The 27,838-nt window shown below is 36.8% G+C and overlaps 1 protein-coding gene across 2 annotated transcripts; it reads left to right on the top strand.

The window, feature by feature from the left end:
- Positions 1–560: 560 nt before the first annotated feature.
- Positions 561–27,181, top strand: rassf7b (Ras association domain family member 7b). Of its 2 annotated transcripts, XM_022665258.2 has the most exons (7): positions 561–664; positions 3,408–3,467; positions 17,080–17,231; positions 18,277–19,163; positions 23,001–23,154; positions 25,214–25,321; positions 26,858–27,181. In XM_022665258.2, the coding sequence occupies exons 3-7, from the start codon at positions 17,129–17,131 to the stop codon at positions 26,887–26,889; spliced, it is 1,284 nt and encodes a 427-aa protein (XP_022520979.1). In that variant the 5' UTR covers positions 561–664; positions 3,408–3,467; positions 17,080–17,128; the 3' UTR covers positions 26,890–27,181. The 2 variants fall into 2 exon arrangements, with proteins under 2 accessions (XP_022520979.1, XP_022520981.1); XM_022665260.2 differs by lacking the exon at positions 3,408–3,467 and having other exon boundaries at positions 572–664.
- The last annotated feature ends 657 nt before the right edge of the window (positions 27,182–27,838 follow it).

Raw genomic sequence — 27,838 nt, 5'->3', positions numbered from 1 at the left:
CACGTCGCAAAAAAACTGCTTTTTAGAAAAAGTGTGAAATGTATTGATATGTATTACTCAGACAGAAGTACTGAAACTACTTCAGTACTTCAGTAGGAGTTAAAGTATCAACTGAAGGTTTTTTCCGCTGTAATGGGTTAAAGCTGCTGTTTCCATGTGGGTCAGCCAGACGTCTTCCTGTAGCAGTTTTCTCCAGTTTCTAAGAGTCTTTTAAAGTCTTTCTCTGGCTTCATCTGTAATTTTTCTAAAGAAAAGACTTTTAATACGTTTAATGGTTACAGAGTTCTCTGTGTCTCTGTGTAGGGGACAGTGTAAGGGACAGGGTGTAAGGGACGGGGTATATGAGACAGTGGGTGAGACGGGGGTTGGGAGGTAAATTCAGAGTTAAACTGCCTTTCTCTCACTAAGTAATCCGTCCTCTCCACGTCCCCCTTTCTTCTGAAAGACGACCCAGCCGTCACATGGTCCTTTGTGTGTCCACCACGTAGCCTTCCTATTGGCCGATCTGCTTGAAAAAGCATCCGTAACCAGGCAACCGAATGCAGCAGCTCCACTTCACTCATCTGCAGAGGCCTTGAAGAATCAGACTGATCCATTTCTACAATCCCTCTCTCTCTCTTCTTTTCTGCGTCGTTTCTTCATGGACGTCAGAGGTGTGAGTGAGGTGAGTCCGTCCTGTTCGTGTTTCTCTGTGTCCCCGAGGACACGCCGTCTTTAGTTGGACACTGTCCTCACACTCAGTGCGGGACAGACATTCTTATACTGATATATTTATATAATATATTGCATTTACATTCATGATATACAGAGATTTAGCAGCTGTTATTATATAGAGCTTATTAATCAGAAATTCTATTAGCATTTTATTTTTGCATTTTGTATACTTGAATTTTATTTATTGGACTTTTCAATTTTTGAAAATAATTGAAAAATGGGGTAATTCCTAAATTCTCTCCTAGAAATAATGGCGATAAACTATATTATTGTTCCAAAAGCCACTGATATAATGATAATATAATACAATTATAGTGCATTTATACAGTACTTTGACACTTTTATAGAGAAGTAAAATTCTAAATATAATTTTTTTAAGCACTTTTTTTAAAACAAGGTTTAGATACCAGCTCGTTCATGTTAATAGGCTTTTCTGGAGAAGTAAACACACTAAGTGATTTTGAGTTCAGTAAAAAATGACTTTTTTTTTGTTTGTGTTCACATTTTATATTAATTTTGATAAATTGACAATGTAATTATCATTACAGGCTTAGGCAATTGCACAAGAGCTGTACAACATATCGTTTCACAATGTTCACACGTGCAGTAGTCACACTGCAGAATATGCAATGTTTTGTGCAATGTCAAATTACATTTCTAAAACGTCTTTGCTGCTTAGTACAAAAAAAATCACAGATTGCATTATTAAGAACATAAAGTGTTGACTCTTTGAGTTCTAGTGAAATTTGGGGAAAATTACTGTTTAATTTCTTTTTATATTGCAATACACAGCTATGGAAAAAAATCACAGAAAACTGAAAATATTATTATTTAGAGCATTTATTAGCAGAAAATGAAAAATGGTCAAAATAAGGAAAAAGGTACAAATGCAGAGCTTTCACACATATTTATTTAGAAACAGAGAGCTCAGAAATAATCAATATTTGGTGGAATAACCCTGGTTGGTTTTTAATCACAGTTTTTTTTCATGCATCTTGGCATCATGTTCTCCTCCACCAGTCTTACACACTGCTTTTGGGTGACCTTGTTCGATTCCTGGAGCAAAAATTCAATAATTTCATCTTCAATAGCAGATAAACATTAATTTATTATCTCCAGGATGCTCCACAACACATATCCCACAGGTCCGTGCAGCATTCTTTAGCTTCAACAAGACATGCCAAAAGTCATGGGACACCATGCTAGTTCCTGTCATGTGTATTTGACCTTTTGATTTGTTTATAGTTCTTATTGTTAAAAAAGACACACAGCTCTGTAAAGGTTTTATTGTGGGCTGTATAACAAAGCTCAAGATGCTCTATTGTAGATATGTGTGTGTGTGTGTGTGTGGCGGCAGCGCGGCTGATAAGAGGTTCTGACACTGTGAGGCTGTGTAATGTAAATCAGGGACAAACGGTCAGTCTCAAAAAGCGTCTGGACAGATTTATTACCCAGTGGAAATGCAGTGTTTTATAATATATCTGTTTCTGCTGTTAGGAAACATCTTGAGAATTGTAAATTATTAAAATTGTATTTAATGTATTCTCTACATTTTAGACTTTTCTTCTTCTTCTTCTTCTTCTTCTTCTTATTATTATTATTATTATTAGTAGTAGTATTATTAAGTATAATTAACAAGTGTCTAAAAGTTATAATTATATAGTTATACATTTTTACAAGTATGTATAGCCACATTCATAATACTTCATGAATGCTTTATAGTGTGTTATAAGTATGTTTATAGAGTCTTATAGACATGACATTCATAAAAATTATAGATAGAAAAAATAGGAATGCTGCATTTTTTTGTAAATTCATTATTATTTACAACATTCTTTAAACAAAAAAGGGCATTCCTATCTATCTATCTATCTATCTATCTATCTATCTATCTATCTATCTATCTATCTTTTGAAAGATATCTATCTGTTGAAAACAACTGAATAGAATATATATATAATGTATATATGTATAGATGTATAGTGTATATATGTTGTATATATGGTGTGTATTTTCCGTATAAATGGTGTATATATGGTTTATATATGCTGTATAGATGTATATATAGCATATAGATGGTGTATATGTCTATTTATTAATAATTATTGTATCTTAACAAATGTCTAAATTATTTATCATTATTAATGATCTATTTGAAAACAATTAAGGAACACATATGGAATTACGCAGTAAACAGTAAAAAAGTGTGTACAAAAGAGAGAGAGAGAGAGAGAGAGAGAGAGAAAGAGAGAGAGTCACAATAAGAGAGAGAGAGTGAGAGAGAGAGAGAGAGTCAGAGTGAGAGAGAGAGAGAGAGAGAGAAAGAGAGAGAGTCACAATAAGAGAGAGAGAGAGAGAGAAAGAGAGAGAGTCACAATAAGAGAGAGAGAGTGAGAGAGAGAGAGAGAGTCAGAGTGAGAGAGAGAGAGAGAGTGAGTGAGTGAGTGAGAATACCTGTTGAGTGGGAGGAGCTATGGGCAGTCCATGGTATGTGGACTATCATAGCGTAGTACAGATAGACAGACAGAGAGAGAGAGAGACAGAACACCACCGCTCTCACTCTCTAAACCTGTTGAACACTTTAAATTAAGTTAATTTATTTATTTTTTAATTGACGTTTATATCAGACTCCATCTGGACACTACTGGAATTATCTGGATCTGGGTTTTTTGGTTTTTGTTTGTTTTTGACAGGTTTTACTCAGTATGGTGAGAGAGAAGCTGAACAGTGGGGCGAGAGACTACAGCAGTGAGGTAAACACAGCTCTCTCTCTCTCTCTCTCTCTCTCTCTCTCAGCAGCAGGTTTATCAGGTTCCTCTTCACTACAGTCAGGTGTATTTCCACTGCTATTCATGTCTGCTCTAGTCTTTACTGAGGACAGAGAGAAAACTTACCTGTAGAAATGTTTATATATGGGTATATATGGTGTATATATATATATATGTATAGAAGCTGTATATCGTCGCTAGTATTTCCAAAATAGCAACTTTACAGGAGAGAGAAAAAAAACCTTCTAAACTTTCAATGGAAGTCAAAATCCACAAATCTAAAAATCTAAAAATCCACAAAAATGGAGATACTTGTTTTTCATTGGACAGCGATTATGTATGGTGTATAGATGTTTTTTATGTAATGTATATAAGTATATATATATGTATAATGTATATATGATGTATATATGCTGTGGTTTATATATGGTGTATAGATGGTGTATATATAGTTTACATATGGTGGATATATGGTGTATAGATGGTGTATGCATGGTTTACATATGGTGTATAGATGGTGTATGCATGGTGTATAGATGTGTATATGTGGTATATATATATATACTGGGGTTTATATATGGTGTATAGATGGTGTATGCATGGTGTATAGATGGTTTATATATGGTGTATAGATGGTGTATATATAGTTTACATATGGTGGATATATGGTGTATAGATGGTGTATGCATGGTGTATAGATGTGTATATGTGGTATATATATATATACTGGGGTTTATATATGGTGTATAGATGGTGTATGCATGGTGTATAGATGGTGGATATATGGTGTATAGATGGTGTATATATGGAATATATATAATGTGATTTATATATGGTGTATAGATGGCGTATGTATGGTTTATATATGCTGTATAGATGCTGTATATATCTATTAATAATCATTATATTTTAACAAATGTCTCAATTCATTATTTACAACATTCTTAGATTCCTAAATCAATTAATCTATCTATCTATCTATCTATCTATCTATCTATCTATCTATCTATCTATCTATCTATCTATCTATCTATTCAAAGGAAATTCCTATCTGTCTATTATATATCTGTCTGTCTAATAAAAAATTAAGTAGTGTTGATAAATAATTAGTTGAGACATTATTTATATATAGTGTTATTACTGTGATAAATAGATAGATATAGATATAATCCTTTTTATTGTTATTGCTCAGTACAAGTACACAGCAATATATATATGTACATAATATAAATAAATGTACATACATATGTAGAAAAAAGTTATTTACAAAACCAATAAATAATAGTGCTGTTACTAATGATAGTAAATAGTTGATAGTGCGGTGAGTGTTGTATGAGTGTTAGTGTGAGTGTTAAGTGCTGTTAATTCTTACCTTTATTATATAGTGCTTCTGACCAACTTAAACACATTCCTAAAACACCAACATACAAACTACATATTCATAAAACAAAAATAGGATTAATACCCTCAGCCTAAAGTAAATCCAAAAAGAAAGTACATTACAGTACAGTACATTAGACAGTAAATTACAGGGACTTTATTATGTGACTAAAGAATTATACGTCCACTATTTCAGTCCACTGGTTTACTTCTCTGACTTCAGTCCTCCACATCTTCTTGGAACTTCATTTGAATATGCAAATCAGACTGGCCAGCCATCTCTCTATTCCAGTTTACAGACTATATGTTAAGTCAGTAGTGTTACTGCTGTAAACCTGCTGTAGGAAGTGTAGGAGAACAGGATGGATAGAGTCCTGTGGTGAAGAACGAGTTTATAATGATGGATCTTATTCAGTGTACACTGAGGACGATGGAAACTGGGACGTCTAGTTCTCCCTCTATCTGGGAAGCAGATACTGTAAACACAGTGACCAGCCCTTTCCATTTCCATCACTTCACTCTTCTGCTGACACTGATATCACTTCAGGAATTTAGTGTAAAGCTGTCCTATGGTGCGACACAGCCGTCAACTCAGTAGCTTTATATGTGAGATACTACACTATACTGTGTTAGGATAAACTAAATAATACAAACTCAATTAAACTCAATTAAATGTGTACATTGTATATACTGTATATAACAACCTATAGCAATAGCAAATGTTCTATTCACACTCATAGTGCTTCAGGAATTTGGTGTAAAGCTGTCCTATGGTGTAACTCAAACACATAGTGACACCTTCCTAAATTATTATTATACTTTTTTGCCTAAATCATCTTTGCATGGTGCTACGATCTAATCAGCTGATTAGATAATTGATTTTAACCCCTTTAGTATAACTGCCTATGTAAAGAGCATGACTTAAACTTCTTTATTTTTCCTAATCAAAATACAATATGACTAAAATATGACTATGACTGAGATAGTAAGTCATAATTATGATATACTAAATCATAATTATGAGATATTAAGTCATAATTATGAGATACTTAATCATAATTATGAGATAGTAAGTCATAATTATGATATACTAAATCATAATTATGAGATATTAAGTCATAATTATGAGATACTTAATCATAATTATGAGATAGTAAGTCATAATTATGATATACTAAATCATGATTATGAGATACTAAGTCATAATTATGAGATACTAAGTCATAATTATGAGATACTAACCCCTGACTCATGAAATCTCATGATTATGACAATGTCTTAAGGTGCTTCCCAGATAGATAGATAGATAGATAGATAGATAGATAGATAGATAGATAGATAGATAGATAGATAGATAGATAGATAGATAGATAGATAGATAGATAGATTTGTCTGGACTGTATTAAACCATAACACTGAATCAATTAAAGCCCAAATAAACTAATTCTGCATTAGCGATGGAAAAAAAAATTAAAGCTGTAGCTGAAAGTGTCCTATAGACAGACGGCTCAATAATTACTCAAAACCTTCATTACAAAAAGGAAATATTTCTGTCTCATTAGTCAGAAACTCTACTCAGGTATTTATTTTCAAAAAGTGCCCTTTGCACTGTTTGGACTGCTGTACAGGAAACGCAGGTCGACGCACCTGAAATACTGCATGCCATCGGCCTCATGCTCAGGTTGCAGCGCTTGTTTACTTCCAGGTTTAGTGATCTCATTAAGAACACTCCTCCCTTCACACACAATGAACACGTCTGAAAAATGCTGTACGTCTGAATCAGTTTCACCTCTTTATCTAGACGAGTGAAACCCGACGCCTGTGTGATCCGCCGAGCCCACTTCCGACCGGTTCCTGTTCTCACTGCAATTCACACAGTTTCAGCATTTTTACATGAGCTTTGTCACGATCAGAGTACTGTGTCTTATGACTTAATTATATGTTTTTTTAATTGTTTTGACTATTTATTATATTTAAAACATTTCAGAAAACACAGAAATATCATAGAACACCCTGTTATGTTGAACTTTGCAAAAGTGTGGACAGTTTTAGTGAAAATTTGTTCTCTTCCATAGACGAATTCTGATTTTCTAACATGATTTGAATTACTGTGATATTTTACAGTGACAGTATAGATTAAAGCTTAAGCTTTGCCTCTTTAATCTCATTATCATGATGTGGAGAAATATTTGTATCTGTTTTAAATGCGTCTTAAGTGTGTTTACACTTTTATTTCTCATTTTCATTCGGGCTGACTTTATCCAGATACAAATGGAATTCAAATCTAAATTAGTTAAATTAGTTAATTAGTTTAATTAGTTAAACAATTGTCTCCAGTTACAAAAGCAAATGGAACTAGAAAAGTGCATTTCCTAAAGGATGGTTGTATAGCTAAAATGTTGCTAAATGGTTGCCAAGGGGTTGCTATAGCATCTATTGTGGTTGTTGGTATGGTGTTGCTAAGTGATTGGGATGGTATAGCTGTTGGTTGCCAAAATGTTGCTTTGGAAAGGTGTGTGTTGCTAAGGTGTACATCAATTTTGGTGGCTGCCACAACAATGGGATCAGTGGTGGTTGCAATAGTGTTCCTACAGTGTCTCTGGGGGTTGCTGTGGTGTTGCTATGGTATTTGTGGTGGTTGATAGGTGGTTGGTAAGACCTTGCAATGGTATAGCTGTTGATTGCAAAGGTGTTGCCTTGGAATTTTTTTTGGCTTTCGGGACAATGAAACTCTATGGCTTGAACATATTTGAAAATGCATGGGAGTCAATATGAGGAGCGAGGGATGGAAATAAAACGACGAGTAAACGAGTGCAGGTCAAAACAACATTGATGGGATTATTTTCTCAGGGGGTTCTGGGTAATTTTCTCTTTTATGGGGGTTTTTATCCTCTGTGATTTTATTCCCGTCCAGAACGATCATGTACGTGTTTTTCTCAGACGTTCTCTGAGTAAATTACAGGCTGAATTATCTACTGTTTTTCTCTGAACTCCGTGCTCCTCTGGTAATTTTAGTCCCGTCCGGACGCACATCTCTGAGTTTCGTCTCCTGTCCACTGCTGCGCACCGTAATTACACTTTGGGCGCGCCACGGTTTCCACAGAGATCCACATTAAAAACACAACAGCAAGTGGAAATGGAGGAGCTACTGAACGCTGTGATGCCACGTGACCGAGAAAAAAGCCTAAAAACTCACTGATCCTCCTGTTTTTACAATTGCAGATGCAGGAGTTTTATCACTAAAGAGTAGAAGTGTGAAATATTTTTAATAGGCGTCCCCCTGAGAAACTAATCCCATCCGGATAGGGCTAATTCTTAAGAAAACCATGTATCAAATCAAAAACGGAAGCAATCTGCAATGCTTCCCAATGCACAACCATACTTAATAACTAACTAAAACTAAATGTAAGCCTCATTTTAACCGTTCTCTCTTATGTTGGTACTATATTATATTACCGCTGCCGCCCCGCTAACACTCCCATGTATCAGGTTCAGACTTATTGAACGCTGGTGAGCACAAGGTCGTGTGAATCTCTGATGTGTCTAATTTTAGATGAGATGATAGTGCGAGAGAGTATAAAGTTACAGGTATGGAATGTGCAGTATCTGCGCTGCTTTATGTGGTGATATTTTCCCAGGTGGCTGATGGTAAATCTGAGGTTAGTTTGGTTAAAGAGGAGCCGGGGGAACAGATGGGTCCATTGTGAGGAAGATTCACCACTTGGATCTGATCAGACGCCGGGTGTGTAATTACACTCACATCCTGGTATCTGTAGAGTGCAAACCATCAGCCAATCAGGTGTTTAGGAAATCTTTAAGCCTGCATTGATCAGTGGAGTGGGGTGATGTTTTATTAAGAAGAACATGAGTAAGTTCAGTTTCTGAATCAGTTTCTCTGATTTTGCTATTTATAGGTTTATGTTTGAGTAAAATGAACATTGTTGTTTTATTCTATAAACTACAGACAACATTTCTCCCAAATTACAAATAAAAATATTCCAGAAAATGAGAAATAACAAAATAACAAAAAAAGCAGAACTTTCAGACCTCAAATAAGAGTTCAGAAATCAATATTTCTGTCTTACACTCTGCTTTTGGATAACTTTATGCTGCTTTACTGCTGGTGCAAAGCCTGGTTTGATCTTCCTCTTGATTATATTCCAGAGGATTTTAATTTGGTAAAATCAAAGAAACTCATCATTTTTAAGTGCTTTCTTTAATTTTTTTTCCAGAGCTGTATACTGTAGGCCTGCTAAGACGTTGACTAGCATTAGAATTATCATTATCATTGGTTTGATGGCACCAGTCTAATACCCAGTATGGTTTGGGGTCAGTGCCAAAGAACTGAAATAACAGAAATTACTGAATTGGTTCTTAAAAAAAGAAAGATCACATCTCAGACCACTTCCTGAAGTGGTTTGAGTGATTGGATTTGTTTCTGTTTTAAATGTGCATCTCAGACCATCTTCTAAAGTGTTTTTCAGTGTATAACATATTAAGTCACATTAAATAATCTTTAATAAATACAGAATTATCATTATTATTATGGTATAAAGAATACGGATGTAGTATTGCTATAAAAGCAGAAACGTGGCCCTGTTCCATCTCTAACAGCCTCTATACAGAGTGTTTTCTCTACTTCCTACTTCCCTAAGATTACAGCACACTTAATATGCAAACATGCAGCCAGTGTGAGAAATAAGCTAAAGCTAAATAGCATCTTTAGAGAGTTAATAATTGCCAACTTTAGCAAAACATTGGAATTTGGAGTGAAATATTCACCTTTAAAACACTGTTTCCTTTTATTCTCTCTCAGGTTTAGACCTTGAAACTGGAACACGGTGTGACGGAACAGTGAATGACATAATGTTTGCTTTTCGATAGCAATCGCTTCTCTTTAGCTCTGTAGGCGAGTGGGTTTACTGTGAAAGGAAGCTTCTGTGAAGCTGAACACAGATTAGATAAGTTTAAAATCAGGACAGGTGGATGTACAAATGAATTTCAGGAGGAATTAAAGGGAAGGGAAGTTTAGTTGTTAGTTTAAATCACCAAAAAAAAATAAAAAATTCATTAAACCTAATTAAATTTAAACTTAAAATGTAGTAATGAAGATCTCTGGGTTCTATCTTTAACCCTGCACATGGAGCGTTGCAATGCTCATTGCTATCTTACACCCCGCCCACAGGCTATTTTCACTCTTATCTTCCTCCTGCCTGGTTTAAACAGCAGCAGAGCTTCTGAATATATCTACACTGATGGGCGTGGTGTTCTGGAAATGAGGTGTGTTCAGGTACATTTCTGGAGTTTTATCTTGTTTATCTTAGTAACAGAAAACACAGGAGCTCCACTGACTGAATACAACCTAGACAGACGCCAACAGTCAGACGTTCATCGCTATCTCGGTAACACAGGCGCCGTGCCGAGCCGAGCGTACACCCCCACTTATTACACACACATGAACACACAGCAGCACAAACCCAACTTTTACATCAACAATAAACAGAATAGTAAATAAAATAACATTGCTGTTCCCGTAAATGAGCTGCTGGAGCTCCTTCACAGCGTCAACCAGCAGCTCAGTTTCCTCTGCTGAGAAGAGTTTGTTGAACACGTCCAGGTAGCTGCACCGTTACAATAGCAATCCACCAAAGACAGAGCTCACCTGATCTACTCTTAAAGAGAATGATGAACAACAGACACTCTGATTAGTTTATTTCACATAACGCCTAAAATGAATTAACCACACCCATGAATAATTAGGAGAATTAGTACATAGTTAGTGATTTGCGTTTCGAGATGTGCAAGGTGTACTTTTCCCGACACACTGACACAACCTCAATCAAGCTGCACGGTGTATAGTCAATATCTCGGCTATAGATCACTTAAATAGGGCCATAGAGTGATTAGCGTGATTAGCTGATTAGCGCTTAGCATTTTAGCCCAATTAAATAAAAGGCTAAATTTCCCTACTTTAAAACTCACAGCACATAGTTTCACTTAACTTACACCTCACACACTTAATCACTGTCAGCAGCTCTGGATTAGAGGAACATGGCTGCACTTCTTAGTTTGTGGTTTGTTTGTACACGGCCGCTTCCCCGACTCAGGTATGTGTGTGTGTGTGTGTGTGTGTGGGAGGTTTCAGTGTGTATAGGAATGTGTGTGTGCTGGTTAATGATTGCTGTGGGAGCGTCGCAGGTTCAAATCACACTGATCTTTACCCTCAGAGCTGGTACACGCTCTGTTACACACTGTTATAACTGTTATATTAAGAATCAGTTTTTAATGATTTGCCTGGTTAAATTAAAGGTTAAATAATAAATATACTAAAAACACGTCTCAGTATATTTCAGAGAAACAGGTCTGCATTGTAGATTAATACTAAACTCATTCAAACATATGTATTAAACAAACCAGAATATGTTTCATATTTAAGATGCTTAGATTTCTTTTACTCGACAATTTTATTTCTAAATTATTTCCCCTTTTCTCCCAATTTACACGGTCAATTACCTTATCTCCACTATCACTAGTGATGCCCCAACACCAGGAGGGTGAAGACTAGCACACGCCTCCTCCGACACATGTGAATTCAGACTCCGCCTCTTTTTGAGCTGCTGCTGATTGTGTAGAATTGACGAGTAGCATCACAGCACAGCGCTAACGCTCGGAGGCAAGTGCAGCTCACAGACGCAGCCTTGTGCTGATCTACATCACCCTAGAAGTGATGAGGAGAAAGAGAGAGAGAGAGCGCCATCTACTGTACTGTACCCACCCAGAGAGAGCAAGAGAGAGCCAACTGTGCTCTCTCGGGGCTCCGGCAGCTGATAGCAAGCTGCATGACCGGGATTAAAGCAGGGATTGATCTCCCGAACATAGTGGCAGTGGTAAGACCACTGGACCACTCAGAGCCCCCTTTCAGATACTTAGATGATGAGTTTTGAACGTCTCTGCTGGATTTTCTCAGTCAGTTTTATGAGGTAGAGTCCCCTGGAATTCAGGCTTTCAGTTAACAGCTGTGCTGAACTCATCAAGAGTTAATTACTTGAATTTCTTGTCTCTTAATGTAAAGTTTGAGAGCATCAGTTAAAGTAAAGTAGTGAAGAGGTAGAGTTACAGGTATACAGTGAATAGTGAATATTTGAGTAATGCTATAATCCAGATTATGAGAAGAAACAACTACTCAACTAAATAAAGAAATTAAAAATTTAGTCAATCAGAAAAAAAATAGAATGTAAATTAAAATAAGAAGAAATAGAGCGAGAGTTCCCTCTGTTGTACAGGATAAGTTTATCAGATAAGAGTATCTAAATACTTCACAGAGTATTTAGTTTGTTTAACACTGTTTTTAAGTTTCTACATGATTCATTATGTGTTCCTTCATAATCTGATAGATCACTTTACTATTCATTTACTATGTAGGTAAATCTACTCGTACGTTTACAGGCTTCATCCTGAGCATCGCCTGTAAACCTGTAAATCTCTGCTGATGATAAAAGTAGAGGAGTTTTCTGATCAGAGCCGCAGGGCTTTACTTTAATACTGTAACTCATTATGATGAGATAAAATGAGGAACTGACTCATCCAGCAGGAACGAGAAGATCTGCAGCAGCTTGATCTCCAAATATTTTATAGCAGCTTCTTCTGAGGAACAGAATCTCTACAATCGCTACAGGCGTTATGTACACACTGTTAAACCATTACAGCTCCTAAAAACACTATTAGATGATGTAGGAGAACGTTTACATCTTTTATAGACTCTATAAACTTTAATGGGAACTGTTTTTCAAGATTTCTAGATAGTTTTATTGTTTAGAGGTAAACAAATTCAGGCGAAATAAGCACAATAAGCTTGTTGTTAGTTATTTGACTTTTTATTTTCTATTTTATTATAATTTTTTAAAAATATTTTTTCGTCCACACCCTAACAACCACCTCTGGATAATATTGCTAGTATTTCTAATATTAATATTATAGCTCTTTAAAGCACTATTAGATGATGTAGAAGAACGTTTACATCTTTTATAGATTCTATAACTCTATAACTTTAATGGGAACTTCTTTTCTCAAGATTTCTAGATAATTTTATTGTTTAGATGTAAACAAACGTAGGTGTAATAAGCACAGTACGCTTGTTATTATTTTACTTTTTATTTTCATATTTTATTTAGCCGTAAACAAACTTAGGCGTAACAAGCACATAATATCATATAATATTATATTTGATTTTTTATTTACTGTTTTCTACACCATAGTTTCCATATATCGAAAGATTTTTGTTTTATTTAGATGTTACCTAATAATACTTAACAATTAGTTGAGACATTGTGTAGTAAGTATGTTTTTTTAAATGTACTCTTATTGTAAAGTGTTAGCAAATAACTGAGGTATGTTTCTGTTTGGTTTGGTTTCACACAGGTATAAACCTAAACACAGTAAAATGTGCACCAATAAACCACGTATACATATCGTCTCCTCTGATTGGTCAGAGATGTCTGGCGCAGGAGTAAGAAAGTAAATATAGTGTTCCAATAAGGTTGAAAATTAGCCACTGCATGCTTAAGCACTGTGTTTTTAAAGGTACATGCAGCATAGTAATCACGTAGTAAACAGTATTGCAGTGAGCGCAGCACAGACCGTGCTCAGTTTGTAAACAGCATGGAGCAGCAGCAGAGACAGAGTTTGTTTATAGCTGTGGTAACTAACAATATCTGACTAATATATCAGCTCGATTGAGCTGTTTTAAACTGAACCTGAGTGTGATTACTGTTTTCACACTTGCTCAATCGAACCCCACTAAAAGTTAAAAAACAATCAGAGTCTGTTTTAACCTGATAAAATAGTGCGGGTGTGAAAACACCCTTAAAAAGTCTATACAGCTGATTTGTTTGCTTGTTTGATGAAGCTTTAGCTCATTTATCCGTCTGATTGGGTTTGAGTTTGAGCAGCTGATCCACAGGAAGAGATCAATACTGCATTTCCCAGCAGACTGGGTTTAGGGTGAGCGTGAATAGTATTAATAGTATTAATACTATTTACTGCTCTCGGTCTGAAACCCATCTTTCTCACACAGCATTAACTATTCATTTCCTGTTCGCACCAGTACAGCACGTCCTTCACGCTGTGGTGAACTGGTGTGGTGATAGCCGTACTGTAGCGTTAGCATTTAGCTTTAGCACCTCCAGCACTAACAATGCATAAAAATAATCAGTAATCAGTAAATCAGCTACTGTTTCATATCAATCATCAGCACTGCATTCAGAACATCTCAATCTCGTACTGCAGCATTCCTGTAGTGGATCATAATGGAATACCAACAGCGGTTCACCAGTTCACGAGGCTTGTGCAAATGTGTGAAAATTTCCATTCATTACTCTGTAGGTAGAATAGAATTATAGATACTAGTACAGGGGTGTCCAAACTTTTTTGTTGGGGGCAAGAAGGAGAAATATATTTGAAGTCACGGGCCACAGACTCTGTTATAAAACTAATAATGAAATATACCACTTTAAATAATACTTTTGTCCTGATTATTTCATTTACACACCATTTTACTTGACTTACTATCTTTATCTTTGACAGTGTTGTGTAAACTAAGATTTTTCAAATTGATGTTTCATTTCATGATGACTCTTAATATTAAACTCCTTAATTACGGCAACTTTTAGACTCTTTGCCCCGTTTTTCTGCGCTAGAAATGCGCACTCTCTCCGCTTTTAGACTCTTTGGCCCGTTTTTCTGCGCTAGAAATGCGCACTCTCTCCGCTTTTAGACTCTTTGGCCCGTTTTTTTGAGCTACAACTTCACCCTCTCAGGTTTTAGACTCTTTGCCCCGTTTTTCTGCACTAGAAATGCGCACTCTCTCCGCTTTTAGACTTTGTTTCTAACACCTAGCATTCAAACTTTGAATCTCTCATTATAAAAACCTGCTTAACAGCGGAGCCAACTTTCATTCTATTTCTAAAATACCTCGCGGGCCGCTCCAAAAAAGGAAACGGGCCGCAAATGGCCCACGGGCCGTAGTTTGGACACCCCTGTACTAGAGTTTAATAAAATACTTCTGCAGAAGTTGAAGAAGAATCAACTCAAGCTTTTTACTCTTTAAGTGAAAGTGTTTTAAAAAGTACTGGATTCAAAACTACTTAAAGTATAAAAGTAAAAGTAAAGTAATGTAAGTAGAAAAAATAAAGCCATTAAGTACTAAAAGCTTAGGCCACGCCCACAGAGTCCCATAACACATTTTACTAAAAGCTATAATGACTATAATGTTAAAATATTAAAATGTTAATGTTGATAATATAATCTGGGATTTTGCTCTAGGCTGTTCTCTAGTGTTTCAGCTGCATATATGCCCCATTGTAAATGAATGTATTTTAGTAGAATGTAAATATATTAAAGAAGTTTAGTTGGGCTGGAGTTTATTTGGAGTTTGTCTCTTGAGTCTCTGCACGGATCATCTTCATACTAGACTACATACGTCAGCTATGTTCCTGCTGGAGTGTGTATGTTTTATATGAATGATATATGATTATACTTCTCTACATCCAATCACAATCAGATTCACTCTATCTGGATGGAGAGATTTATCTGGATAGGGGTTTTATTGAACGATGAGAAGTCCGGAATGAAAACCAGCTGAAATGAAACAGGAGTAACGAGACTGTTTTTTTAAATGTAAGGAGGAGAAAGTCCAGATAATTGTGTGAAAATGTAAAATATTTATTCCAGTAAAGTATAGATAACCTATGTTTCTACTTAAATAACGTGACAAGAAGTCATATTGATACTTCATTACTTCACACCTATAAACCACATCAATCTGCATTCACATTCACGCTTCATTTAACTGTCATTTCCTTTATTTAAATACACTTCTGCCTTTACAAACAATTACTCACGCAGAGGAACTAACAGAGACGGCTTTATTTGGTTTAGGAAATGGATTAGAGTGAGTTTACATAAGCTGAATAATATTTTAGCTTTAGTTTAGATTAACAAATGTTTTTTTATTGATTTTAGTGTTGTTAAAACGAGAGTCTGTAGGTTTTGTCTGGTGAGAGTGTGTAATTGCAGGGAGAATGAGAAAGAGTACTTTTAATGTAGATTAATATCAATTAGTTGCTTTTTTGAGTTTGTTTAGAATAATTTTGTTTTGTTCATTTTGTTTAATGATGAAAAACAGTCAAAATCACTGTAGAGAGCAATTATATACTATTATATACTATTAATAAGATTTTTTAAAGCTGTTCTAAATGTAGACTGCAGTTATATGTGTTATAAGTCAGTCTATGTGACGTGTGGTTAAGATCGCCTTCATTTTTCTTCATTTTGCTGAAAATGAAGGTTAATGATTTTACTGTTGTATAATTTATTATATTATGTATATCACTCTTTAAATTATTTTACAAGCTTCAACAAAAGGGTTCTTTGAGCGACAGACATGAAAAACCTTTAAAAGGATTAAAACGCCTTATTTCCAGGTTAAGCTACACAACTGTGGTCTTTTAATCAGGACTTTTAAATGCACTACACATCTGATCATGATTTGTCATGAAAACACTTGCAGGATATGTACTGAGTAGCCCTATCTGGATGGGATTTGTTTCTTATGGGATTCTGGGTTAATTTTCTCTTTTTTTTTTATCCTCTGTGATTTTATTCCTGTCCAGAACGATCATGTAGGTGTTTTTCTCAGACGTCCTCTGAGAAAATTACAGGCTGAATTATCTACTGTTTTTCTCTGAACTCCGTGCTCCCCGGTAATTTTAGTCCCGTCCGGACGCACATCTCTGAGTTTCGTCTCCTCGCCTTTAATAAAATAGATATTTGTCCACTTCGATGCACCGTAATTACACTTTGGGCGTGCCACGGTTTCCACGGAGATCCACATTAAAAAAAGCACAACAGCGAGTGGAAATGGAGGAGCTACTGAACTCTGTGATGATGTCACGTGACCGAGAAAAAAAGCCTAAAAACTCACTGATCCTCCTGTTTTTACAATTGCAGTTTGGATGCAGGAGTTTTATCACTAAAGAGTAGAAGAGTGAAATATATTACACAGACGTCCCCCTGAGAAAAGAATCCCGCTAGGATAGGACTTATGTTTCTCTTCCAAAACGGTTGTCTGTAAGAAATGACTAAAGGAAACTAGAATAATTGGTGTGTAAAACTCCACCCTCAGCGTTAAACTCACTGTGTTCTCTGGTTCTCTCTGCAGCAGGACGCCGCGGTGTGAAAGGGCTGCTGGGTAATACCGGGACGGAGAGATGGAGCTGAAGGTCTGGGTGGACGGGGTGCAGCGAGTCGTCTGCGGTCTGTCCAAAGAGACGTCCTGCCAGGATGTGGTCATCGCTCTGGCTCAGGCTATAGGTATGTATTAACTTTTAATAAATATAAATTTATAATAATCTGTTAATCTGTGAAGGTCTAATTATCATTGGTAAATTATAACACAAACCTTATTAATAATTTGTATCGTGTGGCCACGTGATGTTTCAGCTTGTTCTGGCTGCTGCGCTTGCACCGATGTCCTTACTGCTTCCTCACCAGCACTAGCACTGCTCCTCCACCAGCTACAGTGGCTCCCAAGAGTCGCTATGGTTGTTGCTATGATGTTGCTAAGGCATTGCTATGGTGTCTGTGGTGGTTGTTATGGTATTGCTAAGTGGTTGCTAAGCTGTTGCTATGGTATTTGTGGTGATTGCTATGGTGTTGCTAGCTGTTTGCTGGGTGGTTGCTAAAGCGTTGCTATGGTGTCTGTGGTGGTTGCTCCGATGTTGCTAGGCGCTTGCTATGGTCTCTTTGTTGATTGCTATGGTGTTGCTAGCTGGTTGCTGGGTGGTTGTAAAGGTTTTGCCATGGTATCTGTAGTGGTCGCTATGGCGTTGCTATCTGGTTGCTAGGTGGTTGCTAAGGCGTTGCTATGGTGTCTGTGGATGGTGGTATGGTGTTGCTAGCTGCTTGCTGGGTGGCTGCTAAGGTGTTGCTATGTTTTTTTTGGTGATTGCTATGGTGTTGCTAGCTGCTTGCTGGGTGGTTGCTATGGTGTCTGGAAATGGTAACAGCGTTATAGTGACAATCAGAGTAATTAGTTAGATTACTCATTACTGAAAAAAGTAATGGCATTAGTAACGCCATTTATTTCAACACCGTTATTCCCATCACTGGTTGCTAGCTGGTTGCTAAGACGTTGCTATTGTATCAGTAGTGGTTGCTATGGTGTTGCTAAGCAGTTTCTAGGTGGTTGCCAAGGCATTGCTATGGAATCTGTGGTGGTTGCTGTGGTGTTGCTAAGCAGTTGCTCTGTGGTTAGATAAAAAAAAAGGTTCTTCTCTAAGTTTTAAACATCTATGAACAAAGTTGTCTTAACTCATCAATCTTAAAGTTTAAGTTCTATATATTTGATTAATTGCAGGTCAGACGGGACGCTACGTTCTGGTGCAGAAGCTGAGGGACACGGAGAGACAGCTCGTCGCTGATGAATGTCCTCTGGAATCTCTGTCCAAACTGGGTCAGCTGAGCAGTGAGGTGCAGTTCATCCTACGGAGGACCGGACCCACCACCAGCGAAGGTTCTGACCTCGACCGACACTCGTCTTTTACTGGACTTCAGGAACCGGAGCTCCCGAAGAGGAAGGAGCCCAAAAAGGCCCTGACCTTTAACCTGGGACCGAATACCTCACCACAGACTCGAATTAAACACTTTAAAAAGGTCCAAAAAGATTCTCCGGAGCTCAGAGCGCACCCAGCCCCCCAACAACCCCAACCCCAGACCCAGTCCGGCCTGTCCAAAGAGGAGATATTCCGGCAGGTTCTTCAGCAGCAGAGCCGCCTGCAGGCTCTCCAGGCTCAGGTCCAGACGGTGGAGCAGCAGGTATGGGTTATGGAACAGCCTCCACCTCCAGCCCTGTCCCCGGACCTGCTGGAGGAGATGGACACTCTGGGACAGGCGTTCCGCTGTAACGAGGCGGAGCTGGCTCACGGGGAGTACTGGGAGTCGGAGTATCTCGCCGAGGTTCAGAGGGAGCAGAACATGCTGAAGAAACTGAAGGAGATCCACGCGGCTCTGGACCATAACAACCAACGGATCCACGAAACCGGGACCCAGCGAGGACGACTGGAGCGAGACGTCCATCTCCAAGCGGAGAACAGGAAGAACGGTATACGGCAGGGACAGGTCACCGCCGAGTCCCTGGGGCAGGCGAAGGGACAGTTAGACACGGTACTTCGCCAAGGGACTGAACTGGACTCGTCCCTCAAAGAGACGGAACACGCTCTGAAGAAAGCTGAGGAGCTTCTGCAGGTAAACAGTAATCTGTTTAATGTTTGCTACATTGAATTCTGTACATTTAATACTACAGTTTAGTGACTGAGCGACTAAACAACTTTTTTTTCTACATCCTGTCAACATCACCTGTCAGTGCAGCAAATTGTCTTTTGTTTTCAGGTGTTGTGCTGAATTCTGTCTCTCTGCCAGAATGCGTCTCTATTCTTCGAGTGCAGGTTTCCTTTTATTAGGGTTTATAAATTATGGTTAATCTACAGTTACAGTAGATACAGAATCACCAGCACTGTAATCTGTTGTACCCGTACTGCTCTGTAATTAATCTACAGTTACAGTAGATACAGAATCACCAGCACTGTAATCTGTTGTACCCGTACTGCTCTGTAATTAATCTACAGTTACAGTAGATACAGAATCACCAGCACCGTAATCTGTTGTACTTATACTGCTCTGTAATTAATCTACAGTTACAGTAGATACAGAATCACCAGCACCGTAATCTGTTGTACTTATACTGCTCTGTAATAAATCTACAGTTACAGTAGATACAGAATCACCAGCACTGTAATCTGTTGTACCCGTACTGCTCTGTAATTAATCTACAGTTACAGTAGATACAGAATCACCAGCACTGTAATCTGTTGTACCCGTACTGCTCTGTAATTAATCTACAGTTACAGTAGATACAGAATCACCAGCACTGTAATCTGTTGTACCCGTACTGCTCTGTAATTAATCTACAGTTACAGTAGATACAGAATCACCAGCACTGTAATCTGTTGTACCCGTACTGCTCTGTAATTAACCTACAGTTACAGTAGATACAGAATCACCAGCACTGTAATCTGTTGTACCCGTACTGCTCTGTAATTAACCTACAGTTACAGTAGATACAGAATCACCAGCACTGTAATCTGTTGTACCCGTACTGCTCTGTAATTAATCTACAGTTACAGTAGATACAGAATCACCAGCACCGTAATCTGTTGTACCCGTACTGCTCTGTAATTAACCTACAGTTACAGTAGATACAGAATCACCAGCACTGTAATCTGTTGTACCCGTACTGCTCTGTAATTAATCTACAGTTACAGTAGATACAGAATCACCAGCACCGTAATCTGTTGTACTTATACTGCTCTGTAATTAATCTACAGTTACAGTAGATACAGAATCACCAGCACTGTAATCTGATGAACCCGTACTGCTCTGTAATTAATCTACAGTTACAGTAGATACAGAATCACCAGCACCGTAATCTGTTGTACTTATACTGCTCTGTAATTAATCTACAGTTACAGTAGATACAGAATCACCAGCACTGTAATCTGTTGTACCCGTACTGCTCTGTAATTAACCTACAGTTACAGTAGATACAGAATCACCAGCACTGTAATCTGTTGTACCCGTACTGCTCTGTAATTAATCTACAGTTACAGTAGATACAGAATCACCAGCACCGTAATCTGTTGTACCCGTACTGCTCTGTAATTAATATACAGTTACAGTAGATACAGAATCACCAGCACCGTAATCTGTTGTACCCGTACTGCTCTGTAATTAATCTACAGTTACAGTAGATACAGAATCACCAGCACCGTAATCTGTTGTACCCATACTGCTCTGTAATTAATCTACAGTTACAGTAGATACAGAATCACCAGCACTGTAATCTGTTGTACCCATACTGCTCTGTAATTAATCTACAGTTACAGTAGATACAGAATCACCAGCACTGTAATCTGTTGTACCCGTACTGCTCTGTAATTAATCTACAGTTACAGTAGATACAGAATCACCAGCACTGTAATCTGTTGTACCCGTACTGCTCTGTAATTAATCTACAGTTACAGTAGATACAGAATCACCAGCACTGTAATCTGTTGTACCCGTACTGCTCTGTAATTAATCTACAGTTACAGTAGATACAGAATCACCAGCACTGTAATCTGTTGTACCCGTTCTGCTCTGTAATTAATCTACAGTTACAGTAGATAAAGAATCACCAGCACCGTAATCTGTTGTACCCGTACTGCTCTGTAATTAATCTACAGTTACAGTAGATACAGAATCACCAGCACCGTAATCTGTTGTACCCGTACTGCTCTGTAATTAATCTACAGTTACAGTAGATACAGAATCACCAGCACTGTAATCTGTTGTACCCGTACTGCTCTGTAATTAATCTACAGTTACAGTAGATACAGAATCACCAGCACTTTAATCTGTTGTACCCGTACTGCTCTGTAATTAATCTACAGTTACAGTAGATACAGAATCACCAGCACCGTAATCTGTTGTACCCGTACTGCTCTGTAATTAATCTACAGTTACAGTAGATACAGAATCAACCGTAATCTGTTTAATATTCCTCTATATATGTAATAATATATTCATTCAGAGTAAATAATGATAATTATATTGTAACACAGAGTTTATATATTATTTAAACTCTGAACTACTGCTGCTACATAAAAGACAGGTTAAATTGATTATATTTGTCACATGACTGGTTTATTTATTTTAATGGAACAGTGTGTTATTAATATTATTTTATTCCTGGCTGTTGTTCAGACTCGTCCTGTAGCCCCATAGTAACTGATTAAAATAAAATAATAACACAGGGCTGTTTCAGTTTTCTGCTGTTTTGATAAGAGTGATGCGTCACTCTGGGTGATCAGGAGTGAGGTGAAGTTAAACAGTGGCTGTAGTGTAAACTCACTGTGAGTAATATCACCTGAGGGCCGAGGACAGGTATAATATCCTGTTCAGCTCCGCCCACTTCTACTGCTGTACTGTGGAGGCGTGCTGCTCCCTCTTCTACTGCATAATTATCATTATGACCTACTGACTCTTAAATGTTGCTGTAGTAGACTATTATATTTTTATATTTAATAATAATGTATTATTAAAATAAGAATTATTTTAGTATTAAAATAATTTATTAATATTATTAAATAACATTTATTATTTAAAACATAATAGTAATAATAAAAATATATATATTAATACTAAAATAAATGAGATTTGATGAAAAATAAAACATTGGAAAGTTAAATAATGTGATAAGTATTTAAAGTATAATTTATTTTTTAAAGTGTTATTTTTGCTGCCACCTTCTGGCTGCTGTGTGATTTAACACCTGAAATATATACTGTATAAGCAGCTTTTAGGTGTAGTGTATATAATACCAGTCTCTTTATAATTTTTTCATTGTAAAAATAGTTTATATTAAAGACTATATTAAAACTTTACATGAACATACGTGGAATTATTTACAAAAGAAAAAAAATAATAAAATGAGAATATGTTTTATACTTAAAAAACAATTTTAGTATTAAAAATGTAATCATCATATATTGTTTTAAAAGGGGAATTAAAAAAAACAGCTGGTGAATATTAATGGAAATAAACTAAATAATGGAGTTTTGGAATTTTTTTTTAAAAAATGTGAATTTCCAAAACATTTCCACACTTACACACTTATATCATCATAATAACTAGAAAAAGACAGAAACACTGTAGAGAACTCTGTAACTATTAAAAGTAGAAGTTATTTCTTTTCTTTATAGAAATTACAGATACAGAAGTCAGAGAGCGGTGAGTACTGTTTCTACACCTTCAAATAAAGACTCTTAGAAACTGGAGACAAAAAACTGCTACAGGAAGACGTCTGGCTGACCCACATGGAAACAGCAGCTTTAGCCTTTAGCTCAGATTAACATGATTAAGGACTGAGTCTCAGTTTCAGCAGAGAAGAGAAGAATTAGAGTTAATCTGACAGGAGAAGAAGAACTGCAGTAATAAAGTAATAAATCGTTTTTTAATCAGTAGTGTATCTCTGCTCTGTTTCAGGATAAGATTAAAGAGCTGGATGAGCTGAATAAGGAGCTTCGGCAGTGTAACCTGCAGCAGTTCATCCAGCAGACCGGACCTCCGGCCCCGCCCAGCGTGCAGCCCGACGACCCGGACCCGTCCGACCAGACGCCTGACGGACAGAGTGATGAAGGTACTCAACATAAACAGCTCTTTATACAATTACTGTATAATATACTTATTTATTACATAAATACACACAGAGAACAGATCAAACACTTGAAGTTGAAGTTATAAAGAGTGTTTCACACTGTAAATAGGCCTGTCACAATAATTGCAATATCGATTTATCGTACAATAAATTAATATGACCTCAATAACATTTGATAATCGTAATATCGTCTATTGTGTTTATTTGTATGATTGTTCACATATATAACAGTAAACAGTGTTTAAGCCAGTCATTCTTCAATACCTGTGACTCCATAACATACTGTACACTCAGTGTGAACTGCAGTAGGTAAATAAATAAGTATATCATTCCTAAACCAATTATAATAAACGATTAATTCAAATTTTGTTGTCTTTAAAAAGTGTATAATTGCTTTTTAATGCTGTTCTGTTATGATTATGTCAGTGGCATTTAATAGTCTTAAAATGACAAAAATATTGTGTATCGCAATAATTTCTGGGAAGATATATCGTCCACAACTATATACTATACACCACCATGCTAAAAGTCATGGGACAGCAGTATGTAAACTGTTTAAACTCATCTTTAAGCGGACAGAATGCTTGGGAACTCCCACCCACATCTGTATAAGTTGTGAGGTGATATCTTGTAAGTGAGGCTAGTCATTGTTAATTATATGAGTTCCATCCATTGCTCCATCCACAGTGTAAAGTGTTTACATGGATTACACTATATATATACATATATATATTTATATATAGTAGCAGGTGTAGTGTAAACTCACGTGATCTTTTCCATGTAGGTCTGAATGTAATGTAAACAGTCACGTGCTTCCAGACAGAGTTTACACAACCTAAATACAGAATTCTACATCTCAACATCTCTACACCTCTACACCTCTACATACACCTTCAGCAAACATTATACATCACTATAATCTGCTTTACTGATGGACGGATTAACCGGTATGTAGGTATATAGACAGACAGGCAGATAGACATGTATGTATATGTGTAGGTAGGTAGAGACAGATAGATGCACAGACAGACTGGTAGGTAGGTATATAGACAGACATGCAGATAGACAGTTAGTTGGTTAGTTAGGTGGGTGGGTGGGTGGGTGGGTGGATGGATGGATGGATGGATAGATAGATAGAGACCGAGAGACAGACCGGTAGGTATAGACATACAGGTAGATAGACAGTTAGTTAGTTATTTAGTTAGTTAGGTAGGTAAGTAGGTAGATAGGTAGTTAGGCAGGCAGGTAGGTAGAGACAAATAGATAGACAGACAGATTGGTAGGTATAGACAGATAGGCAGATAGACAGTTAGTTAAGTAGGTACATAGTTAGATAGGTTGGTAGGTAGACAGGTAAGTAGGCAGGTAGGTAGAGATAGATAAATACATAGACAGACAGACAGATAAATAGACAGTTAGTTAGTTAGACCGGTACGCAGATATATAGATAGATTTATAGACAATTAAATAAATTATATGTATATATGTATGTGTGTATATGCCTAATATAATTACAGGATCATTTTGGCCAGTGTAATGTTTATCAGTTCACTGTTTCTTTATTTTTTTTATTAGATTTTTATAGTTTGTTTTTTCTTAAAATGTTAAGCTTTTAATTTCTCCTCCTCACAATTAAAATATCAGCAAAAAAAAAAATTACTTGATTTTCTCCCCAGATCTGATGGTATAATCCAACCTACTTGTGTTACAAAATTAAATAATCAAGTAAGCAAGTTTGAGTTTTTTATTGTCCCTGAAATTTTGATTTTTTTCTTTACTATACTTCTGGAAAAAAATTAATATTGAAGTTTTTAAACACATTTTTCTTAGCAAATGAAAAGAAAGCTGAGCTGTTAAACATTACACTGAGCCTGGAACAGCCTGGATCTGTAGCAGTATGTGATATTTTACAGTTAAACAGTAATAGAGAATTACAGTATAAAGTGTTCAGCGCAGTAACAGGTTATAACAGGTTATAATATGTTATAATAAACATTGCTGTAACAGTTTATAATCTAACGCTGGTTTTCATGTGTTTCAGACTCGAACCCCTCAGTGCTGGAGTTTAACCCCCGCACCACCGCCAAGCAGATCCTGGGGAACCCCCGCAGCCTGCAGAACCCGCTGGTCTCCAGCCTCCATCCTGAGGGTGTGTATGTGTGAGAGAGTGCCCGCTGTGTGCCCGCTGATGCCCTCTTCTCCTGCCTCCTGTCACAGTCTTCCTCCTCCTGCCTCTCTGACTCCACCCCCTTCCTCACCTAGTGCCTCACCTGCTCCTCTGGGCTCTCCTGCTCTTCAGTTCTCTCTGTTCTAATGTTTTATACTGAATTCTGGCCACTTTATTAGAATATATTCATTTATATTTATATATTAGATTATTTTAAGTATCACATTTATCTTTGAGGACAGATAATGCACACATAATAATGAACAACATTTTGAAAATAAAATAGCTATTGGCTGATCAGGCACATCAATGCAAGTTTAATATTAGATATGCAGCTCTAGAAAAAGTAAGAGACCACTTCAGTTTCTGAATCAGTTTCTCCGCGTCCCACAAAACCAGCAAGCTGATTATCCTTAATACGGCAGCATGATAAGCATAAAAAGATTTCCCATTCATACAGTGGTAATTGGCCTGTCTCCTTATTAATAGTACAGCAAAGCTGAGCAAAAGAATTCGGGTCTACAGGATAATCATTCGGGGCTAAAGCCCAAGAAGCCCAGGCCAGGCTTTGAGTTCAGCTGTGCAGACTCTTGGTAAGATTTTAATCTCAGTATCTTCATGAGGGAGAGTCTCCTGGAATAGTTTTCTCAGCGTCTTGAAGGAAGGAGTTCCTGGAGGTGCTGAACAATAGCTGCTGCTTTTCCTTCACGCTGTGAAGCTCCAGCTCATCCCAATTAAATCACCTCAAATCACCATCTCAGTTCATCAGGATTAGATCAGGGGATTAATGTGGAGGAATAACACTTTTTTTACCATTTACTAGATATTTAATTCCATATGTGTCCCGCAATCATTTTCATCTCTTTAATATTAATATATCATGTAGAAAATACATTAACTGAAGAAATAAAGAAAGAAAAACGTGGTACAGTAAAGGATAAAATAGCGATACACAGTAGTTAGGTGTTTCTAATAAAGTGGCCACCCAGTGGAAGACAATCTTTTGCTAAGTGCGGACCACGCCTAAAGAAGTAGAGAAAGAAGAAGGAAAAAGGGGAGGGAACTCGGGGAAATTTGGGCTGGAGTTCTGAACTGCGTGCTTGAAGAAGCGTGCAGTTATATCCCCCCCTTTTTATTTAATGAGAAGTGGAAGAGTAGAAAAAGGGGGTTGTTGGGGAGGAGGTGGGTTGCGAAGTTTTCGTCACGAGAGGTAGTTAGTTAGGGGAGGTATTTATAGGACGGTTGATTGATACGGGGTGGAGTTAGAACGTAGAGTTTGGGCGTGGTCCTTCTCCCAAACTTTTGTTATTACATAACATCATTTATCTTCAGTATAATGATATTTCCTTTCTTTTCAGACTTTTTACGGCTCTAGACTCTCAATTCACTCTCCTTCTACTTTAAACGTCGATCCCAAAAACTGTGAAAACTTTTAAACTGTTTAAATGAACTGAATTATTAATAATCCGGATTATTTAGCACTGAATCAGAAGCTGAACCCGTGTTTGTGTTTTGCAGTCGTGTCGGCGCGAGAGGTGTCGTGGCGGTAAAGCTGGATTACGAGGCTGAGGATCTGTTCACTGTTCACTTTATATCCTGTTTTTATGATTCTGTTGTTTAATTAAGAATTTATTTTATTTTTATCTGCAGAACCAGTGTGTGAGAAACGTGTAAGCTTAAATACTTATAGATGTAAATATTGTTATCTTTGTAATTATTATTGAATAGAACAAGACAACTGTTGAATGTATTTTATAGAACATGTAGTTCTGTTCTGTTATGATTTTTAAACATATATCTATAAACTATGTCCTTTATTAAAGAGTTAATGTAATTTCTGAATCTGTGTGTATGTGTTTGATTTTATTAGTTAAACATCACCAAAAACACTATAACACTGACTCTAACTGCCATGTTATACACTGGGCAAAACACTGAAAAAAAGTATTTACTTTTTAGTTTTGGAGTATTAAACCTTTCCTTTTTTTTAAATAAGATAGAATATGTAAAAATAGGTCTATGTTCTGTGCAAAAACATGTTCATGACGTTCTTCATACAAAATCACTCTCACGTAAAGATAATACATATCTCACCAGCTCTATTCCTACCAGATTCAGTCCCTTTCAGAACGAGCCGTAGAAGCACAAAACACATTAGGTACAGATCCCTCCCTCAGACGAAGTTTGCGTTTATTCAACTGAAGATCTAGTGGGTGAGGATCTGTTGGGTGTTGAAGGGTGAACGGCTCATAGAAGAAAATGATCCCCGACAACAAACTCTTTCAGCTGATTCACAAGGAAAAGAAAACTGATGGATGGATTTTTTGGTGTTTGGTGTTTATAGTTTATAGTGAGATGCACAAGTGGAAATAAAATAAAAAAAACACAAAAAAAGAAAAAGAGTTTTACATAATATGTTCCGTTTAAATTGAGGCTACAAAGTATAAAAATATAACAATTTAACCAAAAGTTCTTTGATTACTTTTCAAAATTGAGAAA

The sequence above is a fragment of the Astyanax mexicanus genome, chromosome 23 (assembly GCF_023375975.1).
Source record: "Astyanax mexicanus isolate ESR-SI-001 chromosome 23, AstMex3_surface, whole genome shotgun sequence".
NCBI classification, from domain to species: domain Eukaryota; kingdom Metazoa; phylum Chordata; class Actinopteri; order Characiformes; family Acestrorhamphidae; genus Astyanax; species Astyanax mexicanus.
The sequence above is the reverse complement of the archived record's forward strand: the minus strand, read 5'-3'. Positions and strand labels throughout refer to the sequence as shown.